The sequence below is a fragment of the Zonotrichia leucophrys genome, chromosome 7 (assembly GCF_028769735.1).
Source record: "Zonotrichia leucophrys gambelii isolate GWCS_2022_RI chromosome 7, RI_Zleu_2.0, whole genome shotgun sequence".
In the NCBI taxonomy this organism is placed as follows: Eukaryota; Metazoa; Chordata; class Aves; order Passeriformes; family Passerellidae; genus Zonotrichia; species Zonotrichia leucophrys.
This window is the reverse complement of record NC_088177.1, coordinates 5,761,107-5,783,417: the sequence shown is the minus strand read 5'-3', so window position 1 is coordinate 5,783,417 and position 22,311 is coordinate 5,761,107. Positions and strand designations below refer to the sequence as shown.

General features: G+C 43.6%; 1 protein-coding gene across 1 annotated transcript in view; it reads right to left on the bottom strand.

The window, feature by feature from the left end:
- Positions 1 to 392: 392 nt before the first annotated feature.
- The window catches only part of NXPH2 (neurexophilin 2), a 35,232-nt gene continuing 13,313 nt past the window's right edge, over positions 393 to 22,311 (bottom strand). Inside the window, exon 2 of the mRNA XM_064718856.1 lies at positions 393 to 3,199. Within this exon, the coding sequence (XP_064574926.1) occupies positions 2,456 to 3,199 (744 nt within the window). The 3' untranslated portion in view covers positions 393 to 2,455. The remainder of the gene's footprint in view (positions 3,200 to 22,311) is intronic.

Here is a 22,311-nt window from a genome sequence, read left to right as displayed (position 1 = left end):
CAGCTCCCCTTTTGATGAGGAACTGAGCAAGGGCTGAATCAGCAGCGAGCTGCCTTCTCTCCCAGCCTGTTCCTGCTTGGGAATGTTGTCCAATTTAAACTTTCCCCTTCACTTTTAATGTACCTGGTGCAATTATTGAACAGTTAAGTGTTGTCTTAGCCAAAACATGTGCTTCATTTCTCAAGTCTCATGGAATGCTGCTGAACCTACTCTGCCTGGGCTTGTGCACAGTTCACTACAGCACACATTGAAATATCTCCTAGAAAAACAAATTCCAGCTGGGCAAAAGTGTTCAGAGAGAAGATATGTTGAGATGTGAGATGTTGCTGTGCCTTAGTTTTTTGCTTTGTCCCTTCATACATACAACATCTAAAACCAAACATCAAACGGGCCACAAGCAAGTGCCAGATTTAATAAACTCTCTTTATTTACATACAAATACATGTACACATATGTTCTGTATATGTACACATATTTAAGTGTATATACATACATGGTTTCCACATACTCTACAATAAATAGCATGTAGGGTTTTCTTTTTAATTTCCTACAGTGCTGAGTAAAAATACATGGCAATAAAATCATGGCTTACAGCTAAGTTACAAAAGCACCAAGCACTGAACTCGTAGCAATAAATCCAAGCTCATGTACAGCTGGGGCAAGGACACGCTATACAGAATACAAAGAGACCAACTTGTAGGAATTGACAGGATTAGGCAAACTAAAAAACATCATTATAGACCAGGAGAGACTCTGTATGAAATAAGATGAAGGAAAACATTTAGATTATTGATCAAACTAAACCACACATTTAAATTTGTCACCTAAAGAGAAAAACAAATCACCCAGTTACTCGTATATTTTTAACAGAGTAATTTTTTTGTGTGAGTCTTTACCAAGGAAATCAGAATTACTCTCATGAGTGAGTCCTTCTGAGCTGCCACAGTCACTTGTGTGTGTGCACATCACCAAACAGTATTTCAATAGTGCTTTATTTAAGCTGTGTGTAACTCCTTGAACCCTGTGTGCGAGCCTGACTGAGGCAATCAGCACTTCCCCAGGCAGCTCCTTCCACAGGACCTGTGACACTGAGCTGTCACCGAGGAGCAGGAGAGCAAACTGGCAGCAGCAGCAGCAGCAGATCAATACCCAGAGCAAGCACAGGGGTGATGCTGGAGCTGCATGGCCAGAGCCGACCATGGGCCACAGCTGGACCCTCCCTTGCTGCAGCTGCACTGCAGGGAGCTGCTGCTGCTCTAGGGGAAAGCCTGGCTGGGTATTTATATTAAAATTTCAAACCTGCTTTATGAGGTGAAGGTGCATAGATTTTTGTTCTCTCTCTTTGTCATGGCTGATACTTTGACTTGAGGTGTGCAGTGCAGTGCTAAGGGAACAACGGGTGCCAAGAAGGAGAAAGCTGCTGGTTCAGGTATCATCCTTGTGCTGTGATGTGTTTTCCTTGCTGCACTTTAATGCTCAGGGGCTGGATAGCAAAATAATTGCTTCCTTTTCCTGGAAGCCAGCCCCTGCTACAGTTCAGAGAATCACAGAATGGGTTGGGTTGGAATGAATCTCAAAGATCATCCAGTTCCAACCCCCTGCCATGGGTAGAGGCACCTTCCACGAGACCAGGTTGACTTAAACAGAGATTATCTTTCCTCTAGGTATTTACAGATTCTCTGTTGCTGCAAAATTAATACTGGGGTGTGTGTGCTTGTGTGAATGTGTGAGAGGAATCAAACCCAGTGGTGGGCAGGGGAGGAAGGGATGTATACCACATGTGCACACCTGTGGGGTCTAATAAACTAAAGCTCATTGAGGTCTAATTACATCATTGCATATCCATGGGTAGGGAGTCTGAAGGAAGAACTACTCACTCTTCACTTCAATGAACACCTACAGCTACTACAACTCATAAAAATGCAGATTTCTCTCCTTTTTTATCAAAGAATTAGCACTTCCTCTTAGTATTTGGACTGGACTACTTGAGCCCTCTGTGTAACATTCTTTATGAAAGCAGTGGGAGAGCTGTTTATTTGAAGTTTGGGTACGAGCAGCTTTGAGGCTGCTCCATCACTTGTTCATTCTATTGTCACCTATAGTTCCCAATGAGAAACAGGACCTGCTAAGTGCTGTCCACTTCAAATAAAACACAACCTCTCTGCCATGGAGTTGTTCAAAAAAGTGATTTTTAAGATCAATGTTCATTCCAGACATAATTTAGTTTGATTCTTGCCACGTGCCTGCCTGGCAGTTCCCTTACGGACGATGAGAGAGCTGAAACGCGACGGCCTCAAAGGAAAACGATCGTTACATAAACAGCTGGATTAGTTACGATACAGCACGAACACAGCTACGGTTTTTAGAGACTTTTTAACCTGACAGGAAACCACATTCCTCCCCAGAAGGCTGATGGGAATGCTCGTTTCTGTGGGATGGGGATCCCCAGGCCGGCTCAGCCGGAGGACAGGTAGGGCGTCTCGCTGTGGTAGTTGTAGTCGGGACAGACCTTCTGCACCAGTTTGTAATCTACGCTGTAGAACGCGATGTAAATGCAGATGACTTTGAAGGGTTTGGAACACAACCAGGAGACATGGCTTTGGGTCTGCTCTTGGTAGCAGATCTTGGAAGGGTCAAAGTTGCACAGGGCAGTTTTTTTGGCGCGGTCTGTTTTCTCGTACTCGATGCGGCAGTTGAAGGACTTGGACTCCTTGGTCTCCAGCGTGGACTGTGGAGATGGCTCAAACTCCACCACCTTGGAGGGCGGCACCAGGCTGACAGAAACATTCCCCAGGCCCGTGGAGTTGTGTCGGAAATAAACGCTGAAGGTTCCGTTGCCGTGATCGACGATTTTCCCCGTGATCAGCAGGTTCAGCTTTACAGTTTTGATGTTGGAGTGGAAGTCACCCCACCCAAACATTTTCTTGAATTTCCCAGTTTTCACTATAGGTCTGCGCTTAGTTCGTGCCAGAGATTCCTGAACCTCCGTGATGTTGGACAACCAATCCCAAAAGTTTTCTATGCTGTCCGAGTAGGACACCTGGCCGTGTTTCAGCACTGGGGAGGGTTTGACAAAGAGCCGTAGGGGGTTGATGATCCTGGAGTGGACCACGTTGTCAACCAGTGTCTCTGCAGCATCCTTGTCCTCCCAGTCCAGCACCTCCGCGGCCTGCACCACCCGGCTGGTGTCACAGAACACCTGCTCCAAACAGAGACAGAGAGCAGGGTCAAGGGGGGGATGAAACAGCCAAGACACAGAAGGAGACATTGATATTTAGTTTTATACCCATAGGGTCTGAATCTGTCACCTGGACCACTGTAATGAGGAATTTCTACTGCTCTATGAGAGTTCAAGGATTTAACTCAAAATAGCTCATGGAAGATGCAAAAATCTCAATAGGAGACATCCATGGGGACTCCTGTCCAACCTTTGGACAAGATGATGGCTGTGATGTGCAAGAGCAGGTGCCCCATGCTCACAGATTTGTTAGATGAATACCTGACTGGGGAAAATGGAAATCCTGAAGACCCCTCTGCTAAAAGATGGAGTGAAATAGAACTGCACAAATTTCCAGTCCCTTCCTTTTTCTCCCCACAACCTTCCAGCAGGTTTAGGCTTAAAATCCTGTTCTGTTGGTGCAATTGTCTCCTAAACCATTTCTTGTACATTTGTCTTTTCTGGTGTTGCTTTTTCCATTTGATCCAAACCTAGTTTGCACATTTGTGCCCCTAGTTGGACACAGTGACCGTGGCCCTGTTTTGGTGTGCTGGTTTCAGCTGCACAGCTGCCTGTGCTTAGCAAGGCTCAGCCTTCCAGAAGTGCTGAGCACTCCCAGCCACACAGCACAGCTCAGTTTTAGGATCCGTGACAAGGCCAAGCTGAGTCTGCAATCAGAAAGCAAAACCTCCTTCTGGAAGTGACAGAATGGCCTTAAGGTTTCAGAGTCAAACACACAGGTCTCAGTAAAATTTCCAACTCAGTGCAGACACATTTCCCAGGTGTTTCCCTGCTCTCTCTGGCAGAGAAGTCCTGTTGGAAATGCAGAACTCCAGTGTATGATCCAAAGGTCAGAAGGAAGATCTGTGTTTCAACAGGATGGAAATGATCATGTGACTTTTTAGGTCCTTTAGATCTTGAGTAAGTCTTTGGAGAAGCTTTTTGTAGAATGCCTTTGGAGAAGGTGTTTTTAGGGTCTATTCTGTTTAGAACTGCCTTACACAGTCCTCCTAATGTGCAAAAGAAAAACTTTTTCAGCTGCATCTATTTCTACAAAATGTGTGAACAGAACAAAGAGATGTTTAAAATGGGAAGAAGAAAGGACACTGTTGTCCTGCCTGTGTCCCCAGTGACAAACTGCTGCTGGCCAAATGCTGCTCTTGCTTCATCACTGATCCCACAATTCTGGGATCCAGGTGGATCCCAGTATAACTAATGCAGGCATGGGATTTTCACTCTCCAGCAGCAACATTACAGGGTGGAAGTTTGCCTAAAGCAGCCAAAGTACGAAGTGCAGATGTGGAATGTGTGGGATGGAATTTTGTGCTTCGTGTCTCACGAGGGAAACCTCAGTGCTGGGCTTGCTTTTCCCTCTGCTCCTGATCCCAAAGGGCCTCCTGCACCTCTGGTTCCTTATAGGGCTCTGTTTTTACAATATCCAGCTGTTATTTCTATAAATTGCAATTTTTCATTTCATCCTCTGGCAAAGATTAGAAACTCCAAAGCCCTTAATCTTCACTGGGGCCTGTTCTGCAGCAATAGGCTCCAAACCAGAGCCCAAACCCACTACCACATGTCCTTCCTGATCACCCCTAATGCGTGATTATGATGAAATGTGGAACAGCAGCAATATTCACAGCTTGAATGTTGAAAGGTGACCAACATTATTGCTAAATCATAAAATCACAGAATGGTCTGGGCTGGAAGGGATCTTAAAGATCATTCATTTCCAAACCCCACCTTCCAGCCTGCCTTGAACAATTTCAGGAACCTGTTCCAGTGCCTCATCGCCCTCACAGTAAAGAATTTCTTCCTAATAACTAATCTAAAGCTCCTTCAGCTTAAGGCCATTCCACTTGTCCTATCACTTATTTTTCACTAGAAATAAATCCACGGCTGGGTGGAAATGCAGTGGGCCAGGTGTGTCTCTGCAAAAATACCTTATTTCCTTCTTCAGATTAAAAGTGGAGGAAGAAAAGACAACAGTGATCACTCTCAGCCCCAGACCTTGTATGTCAACTTTCTGCCTCTATCTTATATTTTTTTTATGGCTGAGCTAGGAACCCGAGGAAATAGGAGATTCTAATGGAAACAGTGACAGATGCTGATCTGTACCAGCCCAAATAGCACTGTCATAATGATGCTGGGGGAAACATCACTTCTGCTGTGATGGAAAGTTCCTGGTGAAGCTCTGTCATGTTTATGAGAGGCTCTTCAGCCACTGCTAAGCCTGTCAGCAGCCCAGGATCAGCTGTGTGATGCTGAGATCGCTGGCCATCCCCACCTGCAGGGAAATCACTCCCCTGCTGCAGAGAATGACTCTGCTCACACGAAGCAAGCAGTGCTGCACACATTCACCCATCCCCAACCTGACCTGGGGCCTTGAGAAGCACAAAAAAGAGACTTTTCTGCTGCATTCCTAGATTACAGCTGGGCCCAGGGGCCTGGCAGTGCTGGAACACCAGAAACTTTCCTCATTTGCACAGCTAAATGAAATGCAATTTAAAATGCTAATGACCACTCAAACCATGGGCACCTACAGCTGGTATTGCTGTGAGCAACAGAGTCAGAGGGAAAAGGGGTTGGATATTTTAAGGTGAAATACATGGAAAGAAAGCTGTTTGGTTCACAGGGGATTCTGGCTTTGCTGGTGCCTGCACCCAGCTCTGAGTGTCCTCTGGCAAGGGCACAGGAACACCCTCAAACATCCTTCTGGGCTTCTTGTCTTCTGCAATGCTTATTGAAACCCTGCAGTGGCTCTTTGGCTTCTCTCCCCTGGCCTTTTATGAGGAGATGCAGAGGACATTGAGCCATGAGCTCGCTGTATGTCTCTTCTGGGGGCTCTCACACCAGATGAGATGGCAGAGTGCTGCTTTCCCAGGGGTGCCTTGCTGAAAGCTCTGATAGAAAAGAAGAAATATGTGGGTATAGGGCTGGGGATGGCTGCAGGGTGGGAAACATTAACACATGCTGAAGCCAGGCAGGTTTGCCACATCAATAACGTATCAGGACACAAGTATTTCAAGGCCATGATGGTGAAATCACAGAATTGCACCTTGCTAGAGTACTGCTACTTTTATTTATGTAGTTGTTACACCAAATGAGGTTTACTCATGGGGTGACGAAACACACCCCTGAAGCTGCAGTGACCTGGGCCATTTCATGTGGTAACAGAACAGCTTTCATAACACAGGAACATGAAATCAGTGATAAATTGAATTATAAGGATGCAATGCCCCTGTTTAAGGCCCAGACAGCAATCCCTCGGCAGAAAGCTGTACCTTACATACAGCTTGAGCTTACTCAAACTTACTTTGATTGAGCAGTTTTTCCTCCTCATTTTTGATGTATTTTGCAAGGCTGTGGGATTCTCCAGTCTTGCACAGCCTTAATTCTTGACTCTGCTCCATCCTAGTGCTGTCTTGTACCACTAATTTCATTACAGGGTTGAGATTCAGGAGCTGACAGAATTTCTGCCAGCTCAGAGGGCTGCAGGGAAGCCCTCATGGCTCAGGGTGGTAAATTGTTGTGTTTTGCAAATATTCAGTTAAAAAAAGGAGCTTAACAAAGAACTGCCTGGTTCTGCTCAGTGCCTGCCTCAGCAGCAGGAACGAGGGGACACTGCTCAGAGATGTGAATGGTGTTTGTGCTTTTGTAATGTAAAACCTTTGTGGAGTGCAGATTTTTTTCCTGTTTTGAAAAAAGCTTTCTGCAGAATAAGAGAACCCAACTCTAACACTTGTTTTTTCCCAAGGCCCTTCCCTCACTGGCTGCATTTTGCTGTTAGTGAGGAAGGGCCCATGGCTTTGTTCAGCTATTTATTCACATTGGTTAGCAATTTCCGGGCAATAAAAAAATCTGTATTAAAAGAATGCAGCACATGCTGGAAAAAACGACTTCCTCAGCATCTTTCCATTTCACTATAATGCATCACTATAGTGAAAAATATTGCTGGTAGGGTATTTGAAAAATACCAGCTTAGGGAAGTTAGTGTATCCATTTAAACAGATGGCTATTGCTGGAGTTCTCCTCTGCTGCACCAGTGTTTTCCCATTCCCTCCAAACCATCCATTTCCAAACAGAAATCACCGAATCTTTTTCCTTACTACAGAGGCTGTAAAATGGCACCCAGTTACCCTAAAATTCCCATTTGCCTGTAGATATTTTCCAGTAAGAAACACAACCTTGGCCCCATGCACAGCACGTCTTGCTGTTTTCTTTCGCTGCATGAACGACAAGAACAGCTCAAATCAGTGCAGTGTGGTTTATATTTATGGAGTTTTAAACTTCAAACCTTTGCTTCTTCCTCTAAAAGATGGTGACTGCTCTTCACACTCTCCCCCTTCCATGCATGATCCTGATCAGAGCAGCACAGGGTTAAATAACATTCCCTGTGAGCTATTTTTGAGAAATGAGCTGACACTGATGAAACACTGGTATCAGTAAATGCTCTGTTTTCTCCATTTGCCCAAATTTGGGTTCATCTGGAACTCACTCCAGTGCCTTTCTCTGTGGGCAAGGCACTAAATAAAAGCAGGTGTCCCCATGCAAGAGTTAATAGTGCTGGTGCTTTGGGAATTTTATCCAGGTTATTCATCAATCACCAGCAATCATTCCTTTAGCTTTGCCCCTGCCAGGAATAATTTAAAAACTCTCAGCAATTAGCTGGAATGAATTGGTCTGTTGGAATAAACAGCTCTGAAGCACCATTCTGCTGCTCACTGGGAGCTTTTTGTCCCACTGCTGGAGAGGAGGGGGTACCACCACTGCTCTAGCCCCCAGTTTCACCAGTGAAAAACTCATACTGGGGGAGGATTCCAGTGGTCTCCCCACTCTCTGCTGCTTCCATGCCCAAGTGTCCCATGGGTTTGCACTCGTGTCCCCTCTGCAGCAGCACAGGACACCCCTCTGGGTTCCCTCTGCTGATTTTGGATCCTCACAGGCCATGAGGTAACGTGGCCCCATCGAGTGGCTGCACAAAAGCCCCAGTTTGAAGGGGGGTGTGTGGCAGGGAAGAGAAATAACTCTGCTTTATCGGTTTGAAAATTCAGTGATTTCAACACATTTATCAAATTTTAAATAATTTATGTCTTGACAGGGCTTATCAATTTTGCAAAGCACACACATTAACCAGATACAATGATCTCATATTAGCTTTTTCAGCATCTTACACTGGAGCCCAGAAATATTAATAAAAACTCAGCCCGTCATCAATTAAATGGAAAAAACCATAAAATTGTGTTCCATTATAGTCTTTTAGTCCTTTTTTCCCCCCAAGAAAATGATGACGGGCTCCAATAATTCATCACAACAAGCTGAGCTTGAACTTTACTGATTATTAAATTTTTTTTTTCAAAGACAGAGGCTGTGGAGGGTTTTATGGCTGCAGATGTGATTGCTGTCAGGAATGCTGTGAGGGATTTGGGAGCTAGGCAACATCTTTCAGCAGGACTGTGTGAGAGTGCCATGCTTGTTGTATCCAGCCACAACCTCATTTTTCAGGATGCAGGGGAGCTGCTCTGCAGTGAAGCAAAAAGGCAGAGTTGGAACAATCTGGTGTGGTGGGAGGTGCCCCTGCCCATCATGGCATGGGGTTGGAATGAGATGAGCTTTAAGATCCCTTCCAGCTCAAACCCTTCTGTGGTTCTCTAATCCACAAAACACTGAGCTGATGGTGGGGTGGAGGGATGTGAATATCCAGAAGAGAGGCTGAACCTTGTAGATGAGTGTGCCCTCACTCCTCAGGCACCCAAAATGCCTTTCCAGGTTCTACAGCCTCGTCCTTGCTAAACTCTAAGTAAATAAACACTAGCAGGTTCTTGTGGTTGGTTTTCTCTCTTCTGGGGCAATGATCTGCTCTTCAAAACACTCTGGTGCAAAGATGAAATTAAGTCACAAATTCAGAGTTCACTTGCTTGATTTCTGTTTCATTTTGAACCCGATGCCACAGAGGGACTGTGGGGTTCAGTGTGCCAAATCCAGCAAGGATATCCATCATGGGGGGAATCTGCAGAGCTGGGAGTCAGGGGGACTGATCCCCAGCTGGACAGTGGCAGAGTACTCAAAATCCCCCAGACAAGTCAGGGAGGTTACAATTAAGAAATCTTTAAATGCTATTGCAACCTGCTTTCACTCAGGGAAGGTAGCCAGAAATCCCCTGTTCAATAACTAACAGAAGTGGATTATTTTAGCAATTTTACCCAGCTTTGTGTAGTTAAAAACACAATGAGAAGATGCTTCAGCAGAAAAGAAAGCCTTCATGATTGAACCTTGCAGCCCATTAGATTTTTCTGCTTGTAAACAGAATCACTGAATCATTGAGGCTGGAAAAGCCCTCTGAGACCACAGAGTACAACCAGTGACCAAGCACCATTTCAGTCAGCCCACTCCAGTGTCTAATCACCATTTCTGTGAAGAAAATCCTCCTGGTGTCCAACCTAATTCCCCCCTGGCACAGCTCAGACCACGACCTCTCAGCCACTCCTGGTGCTCCAGATCTTTCTCTGGACGTGCTTCTGCCCCTCACTGCCCTGAATTGAGGGGCCAGAACTGAACACAGCACTCGAGGTGTGGCCTCACAGTGCCCAGTCCCATGTCCTGCTGGCCATGCCATTCCTGACATAATTTCATTACATATTTTTTAAAGAAAATTGAAACTTCAAACTCAGTATCATATTTTACAGGGGAAAAAAACCACTTTAAAATTCTCCAATTTGTGCAAGCAAGCAAAATACTGTTTTACTAAAACAGCACCTCAGTAAAGAAACAAAACTGGGAGGAAGAAGCAGCAGAAGAAAAGAGTGAAAATTAAAAATAAAGCTTGCAAAGATTTCCTATTTCAAAAATGTGCCTTTTTCACAACCCTGACAAGTAGTTTTAGGTTATCTGAAGTGTTCCCTCCAGCTGCAATCGGATAAATTGCTTAGAGCATAGATTGCTTTTAAATTATATCCATGCATTGAATTGATCTACCTTTTTGCTGAGAGAACAGAAAATTTGTTCTGAGAAATGTTTCTTGCCAAAAAATCTGCAACAATTCTCTCCTTGAAGATTTTGACTCTTTGGGTTCCCCTCCCCCTGCCTTAAATCTAAATTAGAGATCTCTGACATAAAAATTAAATCTTATTTGTAGGTGTGTTGGGGAAAACTTTTTTTCTTAGATATCACTAAGTAGTTTTAGTTCTTCACTATATATGAGGCATTCTGGAAGGGTGGGGAAGTAACAGAAATGTAAACCTTTCTGTGAAGGATCTGAAAAAGTCTTGTATAAAAATATCAAATTGAGATACAGTAGGTACAGAAAAGTTAGATTATCATTATTAGCACCAAATAACCCCCACTGATTCTTAAGTGGCTTTTTCATCACTCTGTGCATATTTTCAATATCCAGGCTGCATTCTCACAATCTATTTTGCACTGAGCTTTGCTGCTACTATGGACTCATGTACACTGTTATGAGACTGAGATGTGCTTTTAGGGTGGAGATCTGGCATTAAGTCACTTTTAGGGCCATTTAGAAGACAATCCTATCCACCTGGAAATCCTGTGAGATGTGCCAGGTGTTTTCAATCTACACTGAAGTTGTGCTACTTGCAGGTGCAGCTCATGGAGTCATTTAGGTTGGAGAGGAGTGTAAAAAACATCGAGTCCAAGCACTGATCCAGCACTGCCAAGTCCCACAAACCCTGTCCCTAAAACCCACGGCAGCCTGCAGGACCAAAGCCCAGCAAAGGGAACAGGGACACACAGCCCCTCTGCCAAACCAGCACCTGCCCACCAGCCCTCTGCTGAACTTCACAGTTAATAATTTCCCATCCTGCTTATTTCCTTAATGCCTGAGAGATTTCACTCCACGTTTCAGGACCAGTTCATTAAAATCCTAATTTCAAGCAGTAATTATCTGTGTGTGAGCGCTGCTGCCCGTGGAAGCGGCGCTAGTGATGACACGCCCTCAGCTGCGGGAGACTTCCCAGCTGCTCCAGCCCTGGAAACTCAGGACAGGAGACTCCCCAGATGCTCCAGCCCCTGGAAGCTCAGGACAGGAGACTTCCCAGCTGCTCCAGCCCTGGAAGCTCAGGGCAGGAGACTTCCCAGATGCTCCAGTCCATAGAAACTCAGGGCAGGAGACTTCCAGATGCTCCAGCCCTGGAAACTCAGGACAGGAGACTTCCCAGCTGCTCCAGTCCTGGAAACTCAGGGCAGGAGACTCCCCAGATGCTCCAGCCCCTGGAAACTCAGGGCAGGAGACTTCCCAGATTCTCAGATGCTCCAGCCCCGGAAACTCAGGACAGGAGACTCCCCAGATGCTCCAGCCCCTGGAAGCTCAGGACAGGAGACTTCCCAGCTGCTCCAGCCCTGGAAGCTCAGGGCAGGAGCCACCCTGGTGCTCAGCTGGAGCCCGGCTGGCCAAGATCTCAGGGGGGGAAATGTTTTCAGAATCACAGTTCACCATGAAGGCTGCTTTGTGTGGCAGGGAAAGCGCGTGAATGGAAAACTGCTGTATCTGTTAGAAATGAACCTGACTTTACTGAAGTTGTCATGAGGGGTTTTTATGCCTTGTAAAGTTTAAATTAAAAATCAATTATGGAAGAGCCCTTAATCTCCTCTCTGGAGTTGTTTTGTGTTTGGATGTTAACTCTGAGACCCCGATGACCTCTCTCAGTGTGAAATGCAACACAGCACAGGCTGGTTTTTCTCTCTTCCCACTCATATGCAATTATTCAATTTTTTACTGCATTATGCAGACGCGAGTTTTAATAATCAAACCAGATTAAAAGAATGAAAGGATGCTTCCGACGAGTTAGAAACAAAGAAAAGCTGTGCATTTCTAGCAGATTTCAAGCTCTGTATTATTACAAGGCGTAAGAGATGATTAACAAAGAAAAATATTACAGTTATCTACTCCCTTTGAGAGCTTAACTAATGAACCTCTACCAGCTGCTCTTGAAAAATCAGTAACACTATCACTATCAATTTCAAGACAAAGCACAGCTGACAGATGTTTGAAGTGATAAATCAGGCTGCACAAGGATTAAAATAACAAGCCCCAAATGGCCTTTAAAAGACAAAGGTGCTGCAGTGAACTATTTTCAGCCACTTTGGATCCTGTCAAAAGTTAGATCACTGATACAATTATCTTGCAAAACAGTAATGACCAAAGTAATATGTTATGAAAAATCTAACAATGGTGATACTCGAGCCAGGTTTTTGAAAAGAACAGGTTTGATAGTCATTTGTGCTTTTAATGGCAGAACTGAGAATGCTTTGCTTCCCTGAATACTACTTCTGGGAATGAGTGATGAAAAGTGAGCACTGGGCTGAAGCATTAAATGTAACTGAATTGCATTCTTGTACATTTTAATTAATCTTTTTTTAAAGCAAGAAGTTACATTTTAATAGGCAATGAACACCATTATTTAAATCAAGCATAAGATTTTTTGTGTTGCTTCACTGCAGGCTGCATTTCCTAACAACCTGCCGGTGACGTGATGGAGATAAAGATCCCGTTCCTGGAGAACAGCCTGTGTGCTTCCAAACTCCTCTGCCTCTAATGAGAGACAACTGCAGCCAGGGGAGAGTGAGCAGAAACAAATCCAAAGTTTCTGGACTTTGCCCCAGCTTTCACAGTTTAGTGCATCTTGTCAGAGCGTGCACTTCCTTGCTAACTCTCAGCTGGGTTAGGAAGGAAATGCTCTGTTTAAAGCATTACAAGGTGTTTTTCTGGCACCACTCTTGGCTCAGGCAGGATCACCACAGAGCTCAGTGTGGAAAGCTCCCAGTGGAAAAGAGCTGCCCTAAGTGCTTTTGGCACTGATATCTCAGGAAAACCCCAAGTACCTGGCAGGCTCCTGCTACAGAACCAGTTAACTGGGGTTATCCAGTGACTCTTGAATTCCTCCTGTGTAGCCATGATATTTTCTGAAAAATCCTTCCCTTAGGATTTTTTCTCCTGAGAAGCTGAGAGGCCTCAGGAAAAAATGTAAACAATGGTTATCTGCTGCTGTGGAATGCAACAGGTGGGTCTGTGATTGGTCTCGTGTGGTTGTTTCTAATTAATGGCCAATCACAGTCAGGCACAAGCTTTTGTTATCATTCTTTTCCTTTCCTTTTCTATTCTTATTAATTCCTTTCTTCTACTCTTTTAGTAAAGTTTTAATATAATATATATAATAAAATAATAAATCAAGCCTTCTGAAACATGGAGTCAGATCCTCGTCTCTTCTCTTGTCCTAAGACCCCTGCAAACACGGTCACACTCCTGAATCCTCCTGCTGTTAGAAGGAAGTGTGTGGATGTATCCAAGAGTCCATCAGCCGTGCAGGGACAGGGGAGATTGACTGTGACTAATAATCCTGTCAGGTTAAAAGCTCTCTTCCAGAGAACACTTTTGTTGTTTTCTTCAGGGAAGGTGTTTCTTCCTGGAAACCCTGCTGCCCATGAGTGCTGTCATTAATGCACCCTGAGCAGCTCAGTCAGACCAAGCTCTGGGAGCTGCTCTCTGCATTTGTAGCATCTCCCTAAGAAAAATATTTCTGCTTCAAAGCTTTGTGACAGAAGCACGTGGGAAGCTCAGGAGCAGCTGGATTGGCACTGGCACAGAGGCACAAGCAGTGAGATCAGGGAGTGCAGCAGGACAAACACAGGCTGCTTTGGAAATGCAGCCCGGGGATGGCAGGGTCACACACTGGGGAGAAGCTCCTCACTGACATCCTGTCAGTAAGTAATCCTGCACCACCCTAGGACTGCACCAAAACCTGTCCCTGGCTGGGCAAGCCCCTGTCACTGCCTTTCCCCACGTGCTCCAGACAATAGCACAGGTTTGGGATGAAGGCCAGGCTCAGGGTTGTCCTCCTCCCCACCATGCAGCCAGTGTGGAACTGGGGCTGTGCTGGAGCTGCCTGTCCCCATGCCTGCTCACAGCTTGTGTCCTCCCTGCTCAATGAGTGGAAGGCCACAGAAGTTCTGTAAATTAAATTAAAATTCTTTTCCCTTTTCAAAGCACTTAGCTTGAGACAGCACGCTGGGGCACTTGGAGGTATTTCATTGCTGCCTACACACATGCATGCATGCTGCTTTCCTAAATGAATTACTCTCTTAAAGAAGAGAAAATCATTGACTGAGGCTGCCTGATTATTAAGTTTTAAGGTGAAACAATATTAGCTTTTGCCTGGCATGAGCCAGCCACGCCTGCAGTCATTGTGTTCTTCATAATGGTGTACTAACAGTGACTTCATACTGTGAGGTCCTATTGAAACCCAATTTTAATCTCTTTTAATTTATTCAGGCATTTTTTATGTCCCCAAGAATAGGAAAATCAGAATTCCTTCTTGGAAAAAAACAAAATGACAGGTTTAAGATGATTTGAAAACAACAAAGTTCAAATTTGAAATCCAGTCACCATATAAGTTTTAACAGGGCTTAATTAGAAGTTGGTCAGTCATCTGCCCTGATATAATAAATCCATGACTTGTGTTTAAAAAAGGGAGATGAGTTTGACACCTAGATTGCCTAGAAGAATGTCACAACATGTGCCTGGTTTGTTCTCTTGCAGGAATTTACCAAGATAATTAATATCTAAGATTGTTGTAAATGCACTGTAAGAACAGAAAGAGGATCTGAAGACAGAAAGGCTCAGATCAGATGAAAACATTACATTCTAGCACAATAGGAGTTAATACAAATTGCTGTCATTTGCATGCAAAAATAGAATTTCAAACCTATTTGCTCCACATCTGTATCAAACAAGAAGGGAGCACATTCAACACATCTTTACATCTTCCAGTCTTTCTTTTACTGTGAATTACAGTGCACATAACCCCAAGTGTTAATTTGGTCTCATTTCACTATGCATTTGATGTATTCCAATTGGCATATAAAGAATAACATTTCCAGGTTGTGCAAAAGAACTGTACTAGCAGGGTGCTTGCAGTTGGTGAAACAAGCCCTGACAGCAGATAAATCATCCAGGGGAGCTGGGGCTGAGGGGAATGGCGCTCTAGCATGTGGCTGTTAAGGCACACGTCTGAAACACACACCCCAGAAAATGTACAATCCTAGCAACAGGGCAGGGGAAGTGTTCTCTTCACAGGCTAACTACTGGTATTTTACAGGAAAGGCTGTATAAAAGCATAATCTTTCCTGTGTTAGCACAAATAATGCAAATATCAGTGGATTAGTGAATCCAGCCAGCTGGATCCCAAACCTTGCAAAGCCCCCAAAAGCCCTGAACTTGAGGACAGTTTAGATAAGCCCTCAGTGAGAAATCTCAGCTCTGTTGGCTTGTCTGTCTTCACTTACACCAGACTTTTTTTCCTCTCCACAAAATTCAGAAAATTGTAATCACAGAATGGTTTGGATTGGAAAAGATTTTAAAGATCTTTTTCCAACCCCCAGCCATGGGCAGGGACACCTTCAGCCAGGAAGGTTCCATGGATACCCCCATCCCCATTCCCCTAACAATCCCTTTGACTTTTCCCTGCTCCAGAACTTGGCCATGCAGGGTAACAAAACCAAAGTGTTCCTTAAACACCTCAGTTTTCAGGTTTCTTAGGGTGTTATTCTTTTCTTCAGCTGACCACAGTCTTGCCCTCCCTGGCAAATAATGAATCTGCTTCCAAAACAGACTTTGCTAATTTAAGGCTTACTCCAAAAACTACCAATTTGCAGTAGTCAGTTCTCACTACTATTCAAGTAGTTGAATAAACCAGTTCATAGAGACCCAAAATTGCTAATAAGACTTATAGTCACTGCTTAATTCACACACTGACTAAACAGGACAAAGTGAGGTGTTTTTCATTAAATTCTGAGTTTGTATAAGAAACCTAAGCCCTGGTCATCAGTAGGTTTGGGGATGAGTGTTAACAGGTGCCCTGAGTAATTTCAAACCCCAAACATTCAGGGCTTAGGAAGAGCAGGTTTTTAGAACAAGAGATGTGAGATGTGAGCTGATAAAGAGAAGCTACAAGAGCTGGTGATGTGTAAGTGATGCCAGGCTTCAAAAGTCACGCAGTCCTTCTTGTTCCTAATGCATGTTTTCCCACAGATTGTGGAGATCAAAGAAGGAAACAAATCTAAATGTAACTGCCTAGACCAAAGCTGGTAATAAGTGTATGACAGACATAAAAGCAACTCCGCTGTAAATGTTTTAAACTGTCTCCTGTGGATACAAAAGGCGGTTCTACAGGGACAGGAAGTAATTCCCTGTATTAAAATTTAATGTGTTGCCCTATGTGATCAATTACAAAGCTATAAATATGTATGTGCGTGACTGAATCGGTAATAAAAATGTGATTTTATAAGTCTCTGAGTCTCCATGATCAGGCCAATAAACTTGTTACATCAAATTACATTGCAGCTTCTGGTACCTCCAGGAGTGCCAGTTCTTGTGGTGAACCATTTCAGGAAGGGCTTGTCTGCCTGTCCTGCCTGCCTGTGATGCTGCAGGGATGAGGATAAATGGAGCACAGCCCTGTGTGCCTGGATCACCCACTGGTACCAACCTAATCCAGACCAGCCACCAGAGTATATGCAAGATAGTCTGCTACAGATTATGGCTCAGAAATTGGTAAATAAATCTGGTTTCCCCATTCTTCTTAGCTGGGCTTGAGGCTGGGAATGTTCCAGCTCCTGTCTGAGGCACAGCAGCTTCTCCTGTCCACAAGCCATGCATGGAGGAGGGCAGGATGGCTGCACTCAGTGAGAAACAAGGATTGCTATCACCCACCTTCAGGGAACAAGGAGCTTGATTGTGTTACTTCACTGAACAGAGTTAGTATTTCCATCTCATGCTCCAGAAAAGAAGGATCTCAGCAGATCTCTGTCCAGCCAGCAAAGTAAAACACCTCATTAGTGCTTATTAGTTTTATTTCTTATAAAATAAGCTCTAGTTCAACTTGCTCAAAATTCTGCAAAAATCCTGACAGCTGAATATGGATCAAAATGTCCAAAAACTTCTGATGTTCATTGCTGTTCAATACTTGGGAGGAGATATCTTCTCTGGAGGGCCAACAATATGCTTCACTGGGCTGCTTTTCTCCATCTCCACAGTCACTACATGGGATAAACAGGCTGGAGGGAGAGGAAGGGTCCCAATGCCCCCAGTTTGCTCCTCTCTGTGGTTTGGGATGCTGCTTCCCTGCCTCACAGCCAGGCTGTGATGCTCTCACCAGTGTGTGGAAATACTAAAGGTCAGATCAGGTCTGATGTTCTACATTTAGAGATGTACTTGATTTTCTGTACAGTAATCCAAAGTTAATGCACTACACCTGGGTCATATTTTTGTAAAATGGTCTTGCATTTTGCATGACTGTACAAGGAAAATATCCTTTAAAGTCAGATCCGTGCAGACAGCCACAAGTTTCAGTAGGAGGTAACAGGGAAGCACTTGGCTGCAGGTTTAACTTCTGTCTGATAGCTACAGGCTGGGAACATGCAGATAACTGAGAGGTGTGATTGTGGCAAAAAGTGAATTGTAGCACCAGCCAGTCCTGAGAGAATATCCTCTGCTGCAGAGAATGGCAAACCCCCTTTGCCTTTGGCTTTATGATTTATATTATGTGGTGAGTGAATGAGCAAGATACACCCGCTGTTTTTATTGCTCCACCCATATCCTCAACTAAGCTTTTCTTATCTTTTTTTATCCTGTGGCTAATATCACAGGATAAAAAACTTTGGTATATAGTCTGAGTATTGATAAAAAATCTTCTCAGCTGTTCTGCACAAAATACTTCTTACAGAATGATTCCTTTTCTGATTTCCTTCACGCATATATTATTTACAGAGCAAAAAACCAGAGGGAATCAAATCACACAACCTACAAAAAGAGTGAAAAGCAGGGCCTTACTTGCTCCCAGCAGTGAAGAAATGTAGTGTTAAGACTTGAAACTCATTTCCAATTTTCTGTGTTCTACTATGGTCTCTAAACAGCGCATTATCTCACACACCAGATGTGCAGCTGTATCTAGGAACTACAGGGTGCAATAAGTAAGGAATTTCAGCCCTATTTCTTCTTTTATGTTTTAAGTAAAATCCTTATTCCTATTTTAATTTAGGTTTTTTCTTGGTTTTTTTGTGTGCTTTGTGGGGTGGGAGAGAAGGGGGGAGTTTGCTGTTCAATTATAGAAATGGAAAAAGGAAATCACGTGGGACACAGAGTATTTTAATGTAACAACACAAGAGAAATCAACATCCACACCTCTAATTTTATTTAAATTGGTGTAAAATTAGAGTATGGAAACAACTTAATAAACACTTAAGTGGAATTTTCCCACAAGTCAGCAATCTCTTGGCTGCCTCTGGAACTGAAATAAAATGGAGAGATCTTGAAAGTTATTTGAACCACTGTCAAGTGCTATTCTGAAAATACTACTTGGATATTTAGTAATTTGAATACATTGCAATAGATGTTACTCTTATGTTACTAGGAGGTTTATTTTTATTCTTATAACAAAAATAACCATAATGATAATGATGATAATAATTATAGCACTTTTCTGTCTCAGGTGGGAGGTGGTGACCTCATGAAGGAGTCCAGTGGTGTTGCAAATGCCTCTTTTTCATGTAGGAGTAGCCATCCTGGAAATAGAGGATATAAAACTTAGCACCAGGATGAATCTAAAACCTGGATCCACATGCTAATTTGCTGGGATGTTAGTAATATTTGGGAGATGGAAGGTGGAATATCAGCTCAAGAAAAAAGAGAAGCCACAGAGGGAGAAAACGAGTTTTAGTCTTCAAGGCACATTTTTGCCTTGCTGTTTCTCCAGGAAGGTTCCTGAGCCTGCCAGGAGTCACAGAGCACTCCTTGGGTTCCCAGGAAGGTTCCTGTGGGTTTTCCCAACCCCTGAACACCAGTGTGGTGCTGCTGTTCCCTGGCTGTGAGCATGGTTTCCGTGGGAGCTGACAAGGGTTGGTTCCTCACAGGATCAAACGGCTGCTCACCTCTAAAGGAGCCGAGCCTGATGCGCAGTGCTTGCAGTCATCCACAAAAAAATGAGCTAATTAAATTATTTTTTTGTGTGTGCTCTGGTATACTGCATAGTCCAATTAAGTTGCTAAGCCAATCATCTTGAAATAAATCAAGCACATTGTTACATAATTCTTTTTAACAAACAGAGACATCATTATATGAACTAGGTTCTAAGGGTGCCAGATGCTCCTAAACAGGGAGTCTAATTTATTTTGTTGATTTTAAGAAGCAACCCATTCATGTGTGATAGCTTTTGTCATCCAAAATGCTAATTCTTGTCTGAGTTTAAAGTAGGTTTCTGTCTTTCTCATCCATAAATGAGAGCACAGAAGAGCTAAATCTGGACCCTCTTTAATTCCCCATCACACAATCACATAAAAATCTTGTCGCAAAACACTGAATAAATGTCCTTCTAAACACAACTAATAGGATTGCAATAGAAAAGAGGCCAAAAACCACTTCTCAAAATTACTGTACTCAATATGAAGAAAAAACATCTGATCTCTGAAAACAAAGGTTTTGCTGAAGAAAGAGCACTTGCTGAAAGGTTAGCGTCGTGCAATGGGAAAAATGGGATGCACTGGGTTCCTGGGCCGCCCATGGTGCTGCCCAGGAATTATGTTCAACCTTACAGCAGAGCAGAGCAGCCTGGCAGAGGGCTCAGAGGCTCTGGCAGACTGGGAAGCCTCGTTCCCTCTGTAAAAAAAAAAGAGAAAAGATTATGTGCTTTGGATTTGATTAACGTTCCAAGGATACTATTAAGGGAGATGGGCAGCAGAGATGTTCCCTTCCAACACTGCCGGTGACGCAGGCTCCTCCAGAGGAGAGCAGAATGCACACATCTAACCCTGCAATCAAGCAAGCCTCTTTTTATCTTTTTGCCCTTGGTTAATGCTTCTTTTTCTCCCAGAGAGAAGATTACAGGAAACAAAAAACCTGTGTTGGTTGTTTTTTTCTGATGCATTCATTGGAGGGCTGAGTGACTCTCACAGAAGCCAAGGTGTGCAGAGCAGCTTTGGTTGGCAGCCCTCTCCTAACTCACCTCTGAGGGGTTCCTGAAGAAATCACTCTGGACCTGCACCCTCAGAAATGCACAACCGCACTGAGGAGAAAGAAATGAGCATTACTGAATATTTTCTGTGCACCTGTGCTTACCATTCTGACTTGTTCCTGTTTATTTTGGACCACAACAAAACAGCCTTGCTTTGTATTTTCACTTGGCCAGTGATGATTGAAAGTGATTTCTCTGGATAAAAGCTGAAGAAAAAAAACCCGTGGTTTCCATTTGGACATTAGAAGGTTGATGTGTTTTGCTGTCACATTCTATTTTTAAATGCATGACACTGCACAGGTGTTCAGACTCCAAATCCTTAGCGAAATCTGTCATCTCTCTGCAGCTTGTCACTACATCAGCTCGCAGACTGAGGGGAGAATGAAGTTCCTGTATGGCAGAAAACTGCAAGTGCTCAACTGTGGTTAATGATAATTTCGTTCCATAGCTGAAAAATATCCCTACATTTGATAAATTTTTCAGGTGTTATAACTGCTTTGATGTTCATTTGCCTAACTAGAATTTCTCAAATTATTTTTCTACAAGCCCTCAATGTGTAGGACACAAACTAACATTAAAAATGTGAATCATTTTTGCAGGAGCAAAAGTTGTTAGTCTGAGTCACAGACCAGGCTGGAGCTTTACTTCTGTGCTTGCTCTCCATAGAACTCTGACTGAATTCAGAAGGATGAGAGTTACAAGGAATTACACATCTTCCCATGCCTGCCTTAAGCATGTGTTATTTCTGAATCTGTAGGCATTGCTAAAATGTAACACAGCAAAGAATTTAATAATCACCATTTTAAGAAAACCATTCTTGTTTTTTCAATCAGAAAAAAAAATGGGGCTAACCCACACTAATGGTGTTCTCCAAAAATTTGTTGAATCTCATGCAATGCTAACGTAAAACAGTGTCCTGAGTTAATACTGTAGAGAAAGGTGGGGAATGAAGCAGGGCAACTCTCTGTTGATATTGGAAGACCAAACTCAAGACCTTCTCCCCAAGTAAAGCTTAGATCTCCTGAAGAGACCTGAAGTGAACCATTCATGTCCTTCAAGCTAATTTAGAGACAAAAATGTGAATTAAAACTATTCCTTTGCAGATGATTATTTAAATTTTGGCTTAATGATCATTTAGCATCCATCACTTGACAAAACCAACAGTGCTTGTCTCAGTGATATCATACTGAACTCCAAGGAATCCACCTGGCTCTTGCACAACTAGTTCAAGTCCTCTGAAGTTTTTCTTCTATCCCCTACACAATCCCTATACCAGCCAGAGAGAGCAGGGAATTGGGGTCCCCTGATCAATCTGAACCCAAACATGGCCCAGAGGGTGGGTGTCATTCCAGTGTGCTGAAAGAACCAGCTGATGTTATTGTGAGGCTTTTCACTACCAGGTTTGAAAGGTTTTGAAAACTGGGAGAGGGCCCTGACAACCAGGAAAGACCCCAAATACAGCAACTAAAGTTGTAGTTCCTAAAACAGTCTGGGAGGTGACCAGCTGCTCAGAATCTCTTCTGCCCCCTGGGAAATCATGGATCACATCCTTTCTTCTAAAGTCTGACGTGCTAAGGAAGGGCAAGATGATGGCTGGGAATAGGCAGAGTAGATTTACCATGGATTTGCTAAATTTACCATGATTGACTAAACTGGTTGTCAAATATTTATCAAAAAAACAGATCTGTGGATGAGGAGAGAGCAGAGGGATGTCACCTACTTTATCCAAGTTTTTGACACAGCCTCCCAAGCACTTCTGCCTCCAAGTTGGGATGTTGTTGCTTTGATGAGGGGACAGCTGAGTGAAAAGCACCGGATGAGGCTCAGAAGGCAATGGTTAATGAGGAACACTCTGAGCAGACAGCAGGAGCAAGGGGGCTCTGGTTCTCCTGCAAGACTGCAGCCTGAATTCACAGATGGACTTGGAATCACTCTGTCCATAATCACCATCACCACTGAGGAGATTTGACGTAGTTACTGAAATCACAGCATAACAGAATAACCCCCCCTGGAAACTAATCTTCCCAAAGATGATTTAAACAATCTTGTTTGCTTCAGATTTCATTAAAAAGTTAT